A 15,590-nucleotide genomic window follows, 5' to 3' on the forward strand; every position below is an offset into this window, starting at 1 on the left:
TACCTGGGAACAGAGCTGCCATTGCCCACGGAGCAGCATTCCCTGTAGCACAAAAAGATCAGATCCTTATCCTCTTTTGACAGCAGAAATGTGGAACGTGTTTGTAGCAAACTGAATTTCTTCACCTGGTGCTCATTTTGGCAGCTATTTCTGGAGTCTCCTCTTCCTGCTTCCCTTTTACTTTTGTTGATCTCTTTTTGCACTGGAGAAAACTGTGAACTTAGGGCCCAGATCACTGATGCCCCTTCCATTTTGCAGGTTCCCAAAGAGTCCTGGATTTGCCCATGCTGGTTTTATCTCATTGCCATTGAATTGCATGGAAACATTCCCAAACTCTTTGCAGAATGTTACCTTTACTCTGTATTAGCAAAATCCAGTCAATTATGTAGAAATTCTTTCCAAAAGAAATTCAAGGCTCCGATATTTTATAGGCGCTTTGAAAACATTTCAGACAGAAAAGCTGGAAATGCTCTGGGGGCTCCTGCCAGCCCCTCCAACAAAGCCCAGCACATGCTTGTTCTTAACTGCAAACTGCGGATGATTTTGTCCATTTCTAGGCAGAAGCAATGCCCTTTAGGACTGTCACAGTCTGACAGGACACAGAACAAAAATGTCACAAATTGTAAGAAAATATCAGCTCCCCAGGCTAACTGCTAACAGTGGCAAATCAGCCCTGAAATATTTGGGTCTTTATTTCACTTGTTACTTATAATTTCCTCTTCCCTCTGCCAATTCCCATGGTGCCACCACTCTAGAATCCCGCTCTCTTCTCTCTCTCTACAGTTTGCAAAGTATCTCAGTTCTCATTTTATCAGCAAGGACCCAACCTTTCCCCTCACACAGCCTCCAGCTCCCTAATTGGTTTTGTTGCTCTTAGGACTCACGTCTTTTTTTCCAGTAAACTCTAGTAACACAGCCAAGTCATGGCACTACTATCAGCTGCAGGGGGAAGAAGCACATGGCTGCAAGAGTGTAGGCATATGCTTTACTTTTAATATCCCCATTAGCTGCAGTGAGGTTACTCACATGTAACAATAGTACATGCAGAAATATTCACAGGACCATGCCCTCCCAGTCTCGCACTGCAGCACTCACACAGCTTTTTCCAACAACACGGTTACATTACAAACCCACACTCTGTGTCGTTTGTTCTGTAACCCACTTTTTTTCCCTCCTGTTCAGTGTAAAGGTTTCAGATCATTTTCCATCACACTGATAAGCCTGTGATTTTGGTGCAGAATCTTGACACTTACTTCACTGTCCAGACTTTCATGCCCGAATTCAGTGCCCAGCTAGGTAAACTTTAGTAATGACTGCACAACGTACTTAGATGCTAAGGAGGTGCCTAGGTGCAAAAGGAAACACCTTCAGAGACACCAGGTCACTGCAATGAAGTGAACAAATGGCCTGTGCATTACCAAAAAAAAAAAAAAAAAAAAAAAAAAAATGTTTTGCAGCTGAGAAGAAGGGGTAGCTTCAAAACCTGGAAACAAAAAGTGATTCTCTGCAGTCTGGCAATGTTTGGGGCAGGGGGGGAATGCATTACTCAGCTGCATTTTGGAGGAGACAACAGCTTCCATGGTCTAAAGACCAATCAAATGATTTTAATCAAAACTGTAGGCAAATCTCAGAAGCACCATGAAAATCTTAGCTTCAGCTATTCTTCTCCCACTTTCCAGCAGACTTTGAAATCAGAACAAACTGATATGATACTAATGGTAAGAAACATTAAAATAAAAGTTGTGTAACTGGTAAAAAATATTAAAAAGGGGAACAAATTGAGTACAAACCATCTTACCAACCTTGTTCTCCCAGATGGCCTCTGAACACTGTGCTGCAAGGTGCTGTTACCTATGCCACCTCCCTCAACCAGTCCCCCCCCCAGACAGAACTCCTCTGAATCTCCATTTCATATCAGAATCATAGAATTGTTTAGGTTGGAAAAGACCTTGAAGATCAAGTCCAACCATTAACCTAGCACTGTCAAGTCCACCACTAAACCATGTCATAGAATCATAGAATCATAGAATCATAGAATGTTTTGGGTTGGAAGGGACCACTAGAGGTCATCGAGTCCAACCCCCCTGCAGTCAGCAGGGACACCGCCAACTAGATCAGGTTGCTCAGAGCCCCATCCAACCTGGCCTTGAATGTTTCCAGGGATGGGGCCTCCACTACCTCTCTGGGCAACCTGTTCCAGTGGTTTACCACCCTCATTGTAAAGAATTTTTTCCTTATATCTAGCCTAAACCTACCCCGATTTAGTTTAAAACCATTACCCCTTGTCCTAACGCAGCTGGCCCTACTAAAAAGGTTTTCCCCCTAAGCACCACGTCTGCACTTCTTTTAAGTACCTTCAGGAGAGATAGATAACATTCCCAGAGCGAGTGGTCCTAAAAATGGCACTCACTCACTCCCCAACAGTGAGTACCCTGCTCTCATTTTAGCTAAAGGGAGGGTACAATAGGTAGACACGCACATCAGGTAGTGTTTTACAAGAAGAAGAAATGACTGCATGCAACAGAAGATGGAGGGGGGAACATAAGAACTCAGTGCATGCAGTGAACTTAAAGAAGAATGGTGAGGCTTCTCTTTGTGGCTCAAAATGACTGGGAACAGAGTAACACAAAGCCTTTCCCCGTGGATTTCTCAGCCCATAAAGAAACAAGATATTGGCTTTAGAAACTGCTCGTGGTAGAGATGTGAAAAACTGAGTGAGCACCAAATGCTAGATCACCAGCGCAAACTCCCCTCCATCTCCCAGATTATGGTGAACAAGAGTGAACAAAGAACAAAATCAAAATGAGCATATCCACGCAGAAGTTATAGTGGGATAGGAGATACCAATACCAAATGAACAGGGGAGTTACACATCAGACTGATTGTCTCAGAACATCCAAGTTCCTGCGTGTAAGCAAGAATAATATTTTTATTACAATAGCTGGACTGAGCTAGTTCTTACAAAAAAAGAGCTTATTGGCTAAGTTACAGCAAGACACCAATAGCGTAAGACAGAAGCGTGTGGATGGTAGGAGGAAAAGATGGAGGGGAAAGACTGAGGGTGCCCCATACTACATGCAAATAGCCAAACAATAAGCAAGGAGGTGCCTATGTGTTCATATTAGAGAACATGCAGTAACCATCACCTTTTTTACCTCCTAGCAAGTAACTTACCAAGAGCTGAGGAAGACAACCACAGAAAGCAACAAGCATGAGGTAGAGGAACCTGCACCACCTTAATACCCAGTTGCTCCTGCAAGTTGATGAGTTGCACTTCCCCTCCCAGGCAGAGCTGATTTTTGGGTTAGTAGCAACACCTGCAGGCTGGGTCCCTTAAAATCCTGCAAGCTCAGTAAGATCTGATCCTAGCCCCAAAGAACTAAGTTCTCTGTTAGATATGAAACAGCACCTAAGTGGGGACAGACAGAAACTGTTCCAGGTCAGGCAATAAATCAGTGGCAGAGCTGGATCTAGAAACCATGTCCCTGGCCAGGCCTGCAGTTAGTCTGCAGTGTAGTTGCCACTTTCTCCCTGAGCTGCTTTAAGAGTCTCCCAAGCCAACACCCTGACACCCAAAAAATTAGTCTATCTCATGTAGTCTGATTCACTTCCTCCAACTGAGTGAGGGTTTCAAAGGCCGGTTCACAATGGACACTCTTGCAGCGGGGACCGTGCTGCCCTCCCTGTCCACACACCACCATATCCAGAGAAGACAAAGGGGGTAAAGCTTAAGAATGAAACTAACTTTAGTTTAAGTTGCTTGCTTATAAACTGTAAAACTGAAATAATTGCAGTATCTCTGCTGCTGCAAAACTTTGTTTTACTGAATGCTGTTACCTTCTGCATCACGTTTTGGGAATTTTAAACAGGCAAATGGAAGAAGGTCTGATTGAAGATGAAGTTAAGTGAAAGAAATTGGTCTCATTTAGCACATGACAGGATTCATCTGTGTTCCCAAGTCCACTGAGGTAGCATCATGGGCGTTTCATATTCATGAGCTGCTGCGACACTGTGTCCCCTCATTTACAAAGCACCGTGTTCAGCAAATTCTGTCCCTGTGGACACTCCGTGCATTTCATGGTCTTGTCAGAGAGACATCAAACACTTCAGTAACCAAATACCAGAAAATGGCTTTAATTAGCGCATCTCAATGCAATAAATAATTTTTCTCTCTAAGTGGAAAAATTGAGAATTAAAAAAAAAAGAAAAAAGTGGAAAGCAACAGGCAAAAAAAATCTTCAAAAAACCGTAAGAAACAAGGGACACAGACAGCTTCTGCTGAACACACAAACAAGCTTGAAGCCTCTTGGAAGCTTTCTCAGGAGAGCAGCAGGCAAATGGAGAGGATAAAGAACACTTCTTTGGATGCTTGGACATTAATTTTATAGGGATGCCTTTCCCTGACTGAAACTGCCCTACTAGTAGGCCAATACGGAGCAGCATACCTGCCTGATCAGTCAGCTGGGACATGAAAACAGTAGAGGGAAAAGCAGGCAGTACCACAGCTACTGGGACACTGCTTTAAAAGCTGAGACAAGCAGAAGATAACCTGAGTGTCCCCTGTCCCATAGCACCCTTTTGGGAAGAGAATGGTAACAGCACAACCTGGCCAAGCTGATGGGAGAAGTCACCCAGTGAGCAGGTGCCAGAGGATTCATAGGATCTAGGGGAGGTCATGCAGCAGATTCATTGCTGACCCTCCAGCCTTGCCTTAAAAGATTATGCATTTGCCTTGCATCAGGGAAAATATCTTTTTCTTCAGCCACCAAGCTCTGATAATAGTCAGCTGGATGGATGACTGGCTGGGAGGTTGGGTGGTCCATGAAACACCCTACTTGCTTCGATAGTGTTGTGCTTTCACAGACTGCTTGGTGTGGCGTGGCTTCTTCCTCAGCGGGGAGCTTGCTGGGGACAGGCATCGGGCATATTCACTACTTGCCAAGGCTGCTACTGACACAAAGCTTCTCCCGAGTTTCAACCCCTGGGAAGTGTGAAGAGCAACAGGGCACAGAACAGCCCTGTCAGGTGAGTCACTGGGCTCTGTGCCGGGCTTCAACACCAAGTCAGGCATCCAGGGCTTGTGTTGTGCAAGAATTAAGAGGAGACACTGATGACTTTAAAGATGAGGACTCTCTTAATGCATAGGTTTGTTCACCAGTAGCACAAGATGGGAGAGGCTGGAGGCCAGGCTCAGGACCTGGAGTCCACCATATTCTCGAGGCTATCAGCATTTAGAGTGGTAACACACCCCCTAGCCTTACCAACAGCCCCCTGACAGAGCACTATGCCTGCCCTCCTTTTCAGTAACATCTGTTTTTCTTTTTTCAAAGGCTGTTCCCTGTTCCTTTACAGGATTCCCCTGCTGAAACATACTCAGAAGGTGGTGGGGCAGCAGATGAGAAGGCATGAGGTGCCCAGGGAGGGTCTGGTGAACTCAGAAACACAAAACCCTCCTCACCAGTGCTGGAGATGAGTGATTTTGCATTAGAGCATCACCGTGGCAGGGAAAGCAGCTTCTCAGGATGCTCCTGTGGAAGTATGTTCGGGAGCAGGCGTGTCTGATTCTATTTCATCCTCTTCATGTTACGCTGGGAAAACAAGACAAACTACATTTCTTTTATGCTAAATCCTTAGGTTTTTTATTTTTTCTTATATATATTTATTAAAAAATGCCTCTTTGATCGGCAGCACCCATGACACTTCCACATCCAGCAACTCCTTAGAAGCCTCCCCCCCACCACAGAAGGCCACCACTGCTGACAGCCAGCCGGGTTTGATCAGAGCCACTCAGAATCGGATTTTCATAAGACAGATGAGGAATCTTACTGCTGCTCTCTCTCATATCAGATGAGAAACTGAGGGGGAGGGGGGACGGGTCCTGAGGGAACGACACTACAATCAAGGGCTACGTGGTTCTCTCTCTGTCCCTCCACTGCTGCAATTTTCAAAGGAGTTTGCTTCAGGCAGTTTTAAATGATGGTGTCTCAATTCTGTAATCATCTTTCAAGAGCTTTTTCTTAAAGGGTATTTTAGGTAAACCTAGTCCGTCAACTACACTTATGGACTCAGCAATCACAGACCCAATATGACTGTGTATCTACCATATCGCAGGATTTAGTGATGGAAGATACTTACCTAGACCATCATTTTCAGCCTCCAAAAAGCTCTGTGTGCTCCCTTGCAATTAAGCTGCCCACTGCCTCCTTGGCCAGTGGTCTGCTGCTTCAAATACGACTTCAGACATATCCCTTGGGACATATTCTCTACTCCCCCCTGCCCACTGTGGCTGTCAGGAGGGAGCCTTCCTTGAACACCAGAGGCTCTAGGTCACAATGCCAGCAGTCACGGGAGGAGTTCAAACTGGCCTGGACCAACAGCTCAATGGAAAGCATTGGGTTGTGCCCAGTCTGCCCTTCACTGACCTTGCGCAGAGACTCAGGGTAACGCGTTAGGGGAGCGGCTGAGGGGAGGACTGTGTGTGCTGACAGAGCCACGCACAAAGTCACAGCGCAGAATCCCAGAAACTCAGCAGTCACTGTCACTCTCTGCCCCTGGACCCTCTCTTCAGCCCATTCACACCACTTCCAAAACCACCATGTTTTTCACTCCATCTCAATTCCACTGTTGCTTGGAACTTTTTGTCCATTTAGCTCTCCCCAAAGCACTGCACCACTGCCTCCTGAACCCAGGAAGTACCCACTTGCCACATCCCTGACTGTTCCTGCAAATTCCCCCCTCTCTTACCCTCATGCTCACCCAGTGCAGCTGTCCTTGCAGCTCACAGCCCCTGGAATCCACCAGCACTTGGTGTGTTCTGTAAAAACAGCAGCTCACCAAGGAAGCAACTGGCAAACTCTATCAGGAATGATAGAGCCAACAGTAATCCACACTGCACCCTATACTCAGCTCTGTTTGGAGCAATTTCATCATTGGTACTTATTCACCTGCAGCTCAAGAGGTGTTTGATATTTTATGGCTGTGAATTCCAGGTGCCGGATACCCTGTGAGGGCTGTCTCCCACCTGACAGGCAGACATCACGCCCCAGAAGGATGTGGGGACCACGGCATGTGCCCACTTCCTCCTCTGTTGTGCACAGAGCCTGGGCTCCCATCCTGTTCAAATGCAAAGGAACTGCTGGCACATGCCAGAAGGGTAAGGAGTCCTTCTGGAGGTTTGACATTGTATAGAGAGGTCTAATCATCAACTCTGCTTCCTTGAGGAGGCTTCCCAGCAGGCAGGAAGGGGTTTTGCCTTGAGGGCACAGATCTAGTGACTGTCTCCTGGCAGCTTTCCTCACCTGCAGGTCAGGTCTGGATTGTCTGTGCAGCATAGTCAGGCTTTCATTTCAATCAGCTGTCTCATTCACACACACACATTACCTGCTTTAAAATAACAAGCCATTGTTCCTGCAGACAGAGAATCACGCATCACATCCCAATCCTCCAAGAAAAGCCCGGTTCCAGGAGCTATGCATCCCAAGGGTAACAGAGAGAAGGGGGGAAGGGACTTCTGAAGATGGGGCAGTAGTCTATGGGGGAAGGATAGCTGGGAGAGCAATGACAACCTTAGCTAACAAGTCCCCATAGAGTGCTGAGGAGAAAAAAAACAAGGGCAATGTAGTGAGGAGACAGCCATTTGGGGGTGTGCAACCCAGCAGTGCAGAACTGGTGGACAAGAAAGGAACAACAAAGAAACATTTAGCCAAAAGGACGGAGCAGTTTGCTGATGGGGGGGTGGGGAGGAGGGCTGGGGGAAATGCCAGCATTTCTCATCCCAACAGGAAACAGCCCTTTGTAGCTGCATGCCAGAGAGAGACATATAAGCAGAGTAAAGCCAAATGAAATACCCAAGCAAAGTCAAAGCAGCAACTCGACTGCCCTGCTGGAGAAAGGAGCAAAGGGAGGGGAAAGCCCTTCAACAAGAACTTGGTTGTTCCGTCTTCCCTCCCACTTCATGATAAAGAATAGTCTGCACTTGGGAGAACCTCTTGGCTGCTACAGAAAAGGGAGCAAGGCTCTGCAGATAGCACTTTTTAAATTCCACTGATAGCCTCACATATCCCATCTCGTGCAGTTTCCCTGCCATACAGAGCTCAGTCATTGCTGCCCATTTCCCCTGTTGACATGGACAGAAAATTGAGCAATTACCCTTAAACTCCTCTCTCAGATTGCCCAGATTGCTACATACACAGCATTAAGTCCCCAATTGCCCCTGGCCAAAACCAACTCAACTAGGCCTGTCCTTTAGGAATTAAACACTTTTATGTTGCCTGTGAAAGTTTATTATTCCTCAAGTTGTGATGCATTAAATCCTGCTAAAGCAGATTTCCCACCATGCAGAGGAGCTGGGCCACCCCATGACAAGGTTTAGCTGGACACACATCGACCTAGCAAAGGTGCGTTATCCATTTGCTATGCCTGTGTACTAGCATGCACCAGTGTGTGTTCAGGAGGATCGGCACTAAGCTTACCGCGGGTGCTGTAGGAAACCCCAATATCCATCAACTAGACACTCCAGACCTATTTCTGGAGAGACACTGCACTATTTCAAAGCAGTCTTTCCAGCCTGGAGTTTTACAGGAGCAAACGGTGCTTTTAGTAAAACACATGTCTTTGCTTTCCTATAACTCAAAACTGGCTCCTCTTTAAAGTGGCTCTCTTGTCCTGGACTGGCCTCTATGAAGAAGAAAGATGGATTAGAGAGAATTAACTCTGAGTATGATCTGAGCCAAGGTACTTCACTGCTAGTATTTGAACGGCTTGTATTGTGCAGTATCGATGACTTGCGCCTTCTGGGTTTCCCTGTGCAACTGTAAGGAATGGCTGAAACTGCAAATAGTTCTGTGCACGTCCCTGTCTGGTCCACCCACTTACAATCTCCCATATTACTTCAGTCTTCCCACACAGCCTGAGAAGTGACTGCCCTTCTCTCCCAAACTCCCATGGAGATGAGGAATCAGATGCTATTTCATGCACAGGGTGAATGGCCAGGAGCAGTGAGAGAATTCTACTTTCATTTCTGAAACTTCAAGGCATAACAAGCCCAAAAGTCTCCACTTGGCTGTACAACCTTCCCTCCATTCTCCACATGCCAAATGGGGCTCTCTCCAGGTCCTACACTTTTTTAACACTTTCTACAATGGACTCCAAATTCCAAGCCTCTGGGTGTTAGTGCTGTATAAATTAGCACAACTGAGCACATTTCAAATACACAAGAATACATTTTTAAGGGCATATAGTTTTGTCCTTCATTCTTCTAATGAAAAGGTTGGATGGGGGACAAACAATGTTAATGGAATGGTACAGCTCAGCTTTCTAATCGGTTAAAGGAAGGCGATCCAAATGTATTGGTTGACAGCAGCAAGCACTACGCAACTGCGCCTGTTCATATTAAGGTGTACAAGCTAACACATTATGCAGCACAAAATAACCGTGACCCACCCTTGGGGATCCATACACCAGTGTCTTGATTTTTGTTGTGTTTAGAATCTGAGCTTTACTGTTACAGTTAAGGACACAAGCCCAAGTGCAGTTCTGTGCGACGGGGAGGCTGATACAGCTCAATTTACGGCACAGCCACAGCATGCTCCTCCTTGCCTTCTACACTGGGCAGTTATCTGTATCTCTCTGCTTATTAAAAAACAAGTAATTTTATTCAGGTTCTGAAGTTTGTTTATATGCCACTTTTCTTTATTGCAATTGTTGAGCCCATATGGAAAACTCCTCTCCCAGAATAGCTTGCTTAATCTCCCTGTAGAAATAGGACCACAAGCATGCAATGCACTGATCTGTTTAGAGATTTTCCACATACAAATTAGATCCACAACACAGTGTATTTGACAGTACCAGAAACTGCCTGGGTAGGAACAATGATCAGATTACTGGGATCTTTCTTCTAACACATAGGTTTAATCCAAAGCTGAACTCTGGTTTGCAAACAATCCGAATTCAACTGTTAATCATAGGTTAGGCACAGATAAGTAAGTGAAGTGCATTAGGACTTGCCATGTCTTCATACCACATTCTGAATCAATTCTGTTCTGTATGTATTACCTGAGGTCTTGGAGCACTAAAAGTCACATGCTGCAAACATGTGGCAAGCACTTTTTTATGCCTGATTAGCAAAGACAGTTGTTACTCTCTGAATACAAGACCAAGGTTCAACAAGAAGGACAGCATATACGCTAACAGTCACGGAGCTGTTGAGAACAGACTATCAGCCTCAGCGACATACGCTGAAATTTAAGAAGCCCAAGAAACTTCCCCAGGGGGAAATTAAGCCTATTCTGAAGATGCCAATGCTATAAAGGTGCCACTTCTGGCAGTCATATGTTGCAATGCTTAATCTGTCTGGAAGACCCAAATAAGTCTTCATTTAATCTCATTAACCATACTGATGGCTGATCCTTTGTGACTCCCGGTAATTCTTCCGATGCCTGGTGATATTTTACAGATGCAACTTCTTATACACTGTATAAAATTCTTAGCCCTTGAAAACTGAGGTAGCTCCTAGAGACTTTAATGAATTTCTATGCTCCCCACAGCTCTCTAGTGCTCGTCTCAAAATTCATACTGTGGATTTTTCCTGAGATTTCTCTTGGCTCATCCAGTCCTAGAAGAGCAGATGATATACACTATAAAGAAAACTAGTGCTAAGTCAGGAGTCCAGTAGATTTCACAGCAGCCTGTACAGGGATAGAATGAGATTACCCAATGGTGCCTACACTTAGCTTATGATCTATGGTCTTGGGTTAGGGCAAGTGGATTTTTTAAATTAAGAATTCCCTCATGACAGAGACCCCAGGAGAGTGGTGCAGGCACTTGTCCCGATGGGAACAAGACAAATATGTTACCATAAAACATGAGAGGCTTTAAGCAGAGCATACTATCACCTAAACTAGGGGACAGCAGTGATTTCTTTCCCTGCTCTTAACCTCCTATTGCTCTTTTACCTCTCTTTTTGCCCCAATCCACTATTCTCCACGTGGAGGTAGTCACAGAGAAAAGTGTGTTCTCGACACTTTCCTTCTTCCCAAAGGTGCTTTATCATTTTGGGTTAATGAAGAGCCAGAGTTAGACTACAGGTTCACTTCCTCATCCTCCTCCCCATCTCCTTTGCTCTCTCTCCCTCATTCAGCAGCTGGGGAGACATAAGCAGCTCCCACACTTGTTTACCCCCAGGGTGGTTCATTTCCTTGCAATTTCTTACAAGATGCCTCTGATCACCTTACTGGGGAACACCCAGACATGCATGAAGGCACTTCTTGCAGTCAAGTAGGTGATACCTTACCTCCATCATCTGATGCCTCCAGGCTCTGCTGTCTGAGACGATGGCTACAGCAAAATACAAGGAACAAAGAATTTCAACTGCAAGCCCAGAAAAGCATCTTGCTCTGTTCCTTTCCTCCCCACAAGCTTCACGGCCTGCCGAGGGGTGAATTCTCAGATACGCTTTGCCTGCAGACTGACCTTATTCCATACCCCTCACTGCTGGACTCAGCAGAAATCTCAGCTTAGAATGCTTAAGCAAGGTGCCTTTTGTACCTGAGACAAACCCCTAAGCTGCAGACAGCAGGGCCTGGGGTGGGTCTGGGAGGAAAATGGATGCTTTCTACTCTTCCTTCTTTCTGTCATATGGGAGTGACAGAGACACTACCTACTCCATAACCAGGGAACTATAGAGTGACCAGCACTGCCCCATGCCAGGACACATGACATGAAATCATGCCAGGCTCTGTACCCTTCCCAAATTTCAGATCTTGCTGTACTGGTGCTTAGTCTTGCATGTCCCTTCTCTGTGAGATCAGATGTAAAAGTTGTGGAAGAAGTCTCAGCAAAAATGGGAACTTACTCTTCTACTTCCTCCGCATGCTTTCTTCCTGACCTGCAAGACAAAGAAAGGCTTATGCTTAGAAAATGCTAGAGCAAATTTTAAAACTGCACTTTTCCCTATATCACTGTTATTGAGCAAAACAGTTCCTACACCAGCTTTGATGTAACACATTGCCCCTTTAAAGAATTCTGAATGACCATTAAACCAATGTAACAAAAAGTCCTTGAGCGCATTACATTGAAGCAGAACCATTTGGGTCCAAAAAGACAGCCGTGCACAGATGCAGGAAGAGCCATGCTCCCTGTTTTTCTCGCTTCTCAGATACTTGTTCATCCCCTCTGCCAACAGCTGCAGGTAAAGCTTGCCTTACCTGAGTAGAGAGGTCAACACATTAAGGAGTGAAGAAGATGCTATACTTTGTCTACCTACCCCTGAGAGATCAACAGGTCCTTCTTCCCCCTGGTCGTGCGTAAGGATTACCTGGTTGCCTTTGCAGGTTAGGAGACCGACCTGAGCTGGCCAAGTTCAGGTCAGGCATGCTGTCGCTGCAGTAAATCAGGGTTGATCTGGCTGAGTTAACAGGAGTTCATAATAATAACGTGGGGGGGAGGCACTGGCAAATGGCAGCTCCCTTGTTCTCCACCCCAGCAAGCCCAGAAGTAATTCAGTCCCGATTAGGGACGCTTGTTCAATATTCAAAATGTAAAACATGGAGGTTGCTGAACCAGCACTTTGAAAAGTTAATTAAATGCCAGGTTTCTTTTTAGCAGATACTCCATCACTCGCTGATTGCTTTGGCCATTTTGCAGAGTGAAGTTTCATCTCTATGCGTTGGGAATAAATATTCTCCCCTCCCTTGAAGTCAGGGTGCCGTGACAAAGAATACATGGGTCTCTCCCCTACAACATGTACTGTCCCAGGACACTCCAAGATGTAAGAGTTGTTTCATTGCCTTGCACTGCTCCTTTCAAAGCACTTCCATGAGATGAGACGGGCCTCTCCTCATCTGCTCTCTGTTCTAGCAGGTTATGCCCCTCACCTAACTCTCCTGTGAATAATCTACTCTTCTAAGAGCAAGGAGCAGGGCACAGAGGATGTCTAGGTATGAGAAGAAGAAAGCCCCTTGCCTCCACTGCTCTCCCTGGAGCTTGCAGTCTGTGAGAAGCTAAAGATTACACTGATCTGAGCCCAATAATATCCACTGCTATAATGAGAACTGCAGCCATATAGGTGATATCTGCATCTGGGCTTTCAGCTATATCTGCACCCTTCTGTTCATCAGAAGAGTTAGAAGTGCAATGGAGCTGGGGAATTTAGGAGAGAGCTCTTCTAGTGAGGAGCAATTGTCCAGTTCCATCCTTCTCCCCAGTGGCAGTGCAAAGAGATCCCACCACCAGCTCTCACTGGACTTTAGAATCTGAGAAGACACGAGACAGAAAGATGATGCAATATCTTATTTTATCCCTCCCTTCTGCCTTCATAGAACTGCTTCCCACACCCTGTCTTCAGAGCCTTGCCCCCACTGAGCTGAAACATCCCCAAGGATGGCTTTGCACAACCTTGCACAGGGAGATGATTTCCTGGAGGTTCAATCTAACCTCTTCTTAGCATGATCCCATTACTCTTGATAATTGACCAGCCCCAAATAACGCTCTGTTCCTCAGTACTCACACTCCTTACATCTTTGCTCGTATCCTGTCCCCAGGCAGGAGTGAAACACTCCACATGTTTCTACTTCCCAGGAGAGGGTCACTCCTGCTATCCCTGTAAGCAATTTCTGTTTCTTTTTCCTGAGCTCCCTGTCATGACAGATATCAAGGTGGCCCACAGGGAAGGCAGTCATATGTTAGTCCTAGAGGCAGAGACTACTTCACTCATGTTCCAAAGCCTTCTCAAGTTTTCCTTGTTATGTTAGGAAATGACTTATTCAGGGAAAGAAGTAAATACTTCATTATGAAATAGCTGCCCTATATTGGAAAAAACAGCAATTAGGGGAACAAATTCATAAATCAGGAGGGGAGAATAGTACTGACCCTGTTAATCCCAGAGCCCAGGTGTTCGAACACTCTCCCATCAAACAAGCCAGTTCCTTCCTCTCTCTAGGGCAAGCTAAAGCCCCACGGTCAGCCCCCCCAGGAGAACATCCTAGTCCCTAGGCCATGGGGTCTGAAGGTGGCAGCGGGTGATGCCAGTCTCTCATGCTGACAGTACTGTAGCTTATACAGAGCACTTAAGTACCAACGGCACTAGAGCAGGAGCTAGAAATGACTGTTGTTCTGTTTAGGTGAGACATCTGCTTCCAGTCACCTGTACTAGAGACATTTGTTAATATATGATTTGGAACAGCATTACTTGATGAAACTGGCATCTCAAACCAGCTGAGAAGCTCACGGGTAAAGAACTATCCAGGAAATGTAGTATGAAACTTCTGGAGCACAGGAAGGAATTGCACATTTTTATACTCTCTGCAGCCTTAACGACTGAGCTAATAAAGTAATGATAATGATTACCTAATAAGGTAGAGAAGATATGAACCAGCCTACTATTTCCTTTCTTTTTTTATAAGACTTCCTTTCATTTTGAAGCCAAATTACTTTTTCATTCCTTGTTTCAGATTGGGAAAAAAAATTCACAAGATTATTGGTTGGTTCCTGATTAATCTTTTGCTTTTTTGGCCCAATTGCATTACCTAAATCTACCTAACAAAGTCACCCCGAGAGAAAAGACAAGCTTTGCCTTGTGTTCTAAGGTTAAAAACCTTCAAGGCAGCAAGGGAAGTCATTAATAGATCCTCAAAAGGTGCCCTACCTCCAACCCTGTCCATTCCATAAGCTTAGCTGAGGGCTAAACTATACATGGAGATACTACTCCTGCAGAACCAGTCACCTGCTTGTCTCTTTGCTCTCCAGGTGCTATGGGAAGCCGCACAGGCATTCTTCATGAAGTTACCACACTGCTTTAAGCATCAGGAGTACCCTTTCCTGAGAACTGGCTCAGCTTATCAATGCCAACTGAAACATGTTGAGACCGACATTTCATCCTTCAGGAATACCAGGCCCAGCAGCCTCTTCATTCGCCACATGGGCGCATCTTTCCAATGGCGAGTGAAAGTAGACATGGAAGAAACCAGACTGTAAACTCCAGCCAGCACAGACAGATTTCCTACTCTTTTCTTACGTTCTCAGCAACAAGAATTGCGCTGCCCTGGTTGGTTTGCTCCAGCAGGAAGCACGGCCCAGGGATGGTAGCAACACATGCCTACAACAGAAGCAATTTTGTATGAACTGTAGATACACCCACTCAAGTAAAGGCAAACAAAAGAATACAATCCTGGGAGCAGTGCTCATAAATGCATCCAGTCTGCTGTATTATACACCTGCCACCCCCAGTTTTTGTGAGACAGCAATACCTCTCTTCCTTCCATTTCTTCTCATAAGCCCATTGCATCTGGAGGGCCAAAGAACACGGACCAACCCCATCACCTGGACAGCTCTGTTTAAACTCCCTCTCACCACAAGGCTGTCTGTGCTCCCAAACATAACCAAAATCCCAGAAGATTCCCTCTGGCTTTGGCCAGCTGCTGACCCCCTCTCTATTTCAGGGTGTTGAATAGCTGAGAGATCGGGCAGAAGACCCCAACAGACCCCATGTAACCCCATGTTATGTTATTCTTAGTACAGAATACCTGTTTCTCCCCTAGCTGTGTCCTGGGGCAGAGGATATAGATCTGATCCCGCTCTTGAGTGTTGTCTTTGCT

General features: G+C 45.7%; 1 protein-coding gene across 1 annotated transcript in view; it reads right to left on the reverse strand.

Annotated features, from left to right (window-relative positions):
• IFT43 (intraflagellar transport 43) overlaps positions 1–15,590 on the reverse strand; it is a 49,626-nt gene that overhangs the window by 4,872 nt on the left and 29,164 nt on the right. The window contains exons 5-6 of the mRNA XM_035902027.1: positions 11,852–11,884; positions 11,291–11,334 (exon numbers count right to left, since the gene is read on the reverse strand). Of these exons, the coding sequence (XP_035757920.1) occupies positions 11,291–11,334; positions 11,852–11,884 (77 nt within the window). The remainder of the gene's footprint in view (positions 1–11,290; positions 11,335–11,851; positions 11,885–15,590) is intronic.

This window comes from Egretta garzetta, unplaced genomic scaffold (genome assembly GCF_000687185.1).
Source record: "Egretta garzetta isolate BGI_Z169 unplaced genomic scaffold, ASM68718v1 scaffold79, whole genome shotgun sequence".
In the NCBI taxonomy this organism is placed as follows: Eukaryota; Metazoa; Chordata; class Aves; order Pelecaniformes; family Ardeidae; genus Egretta; species Egretta garzetta.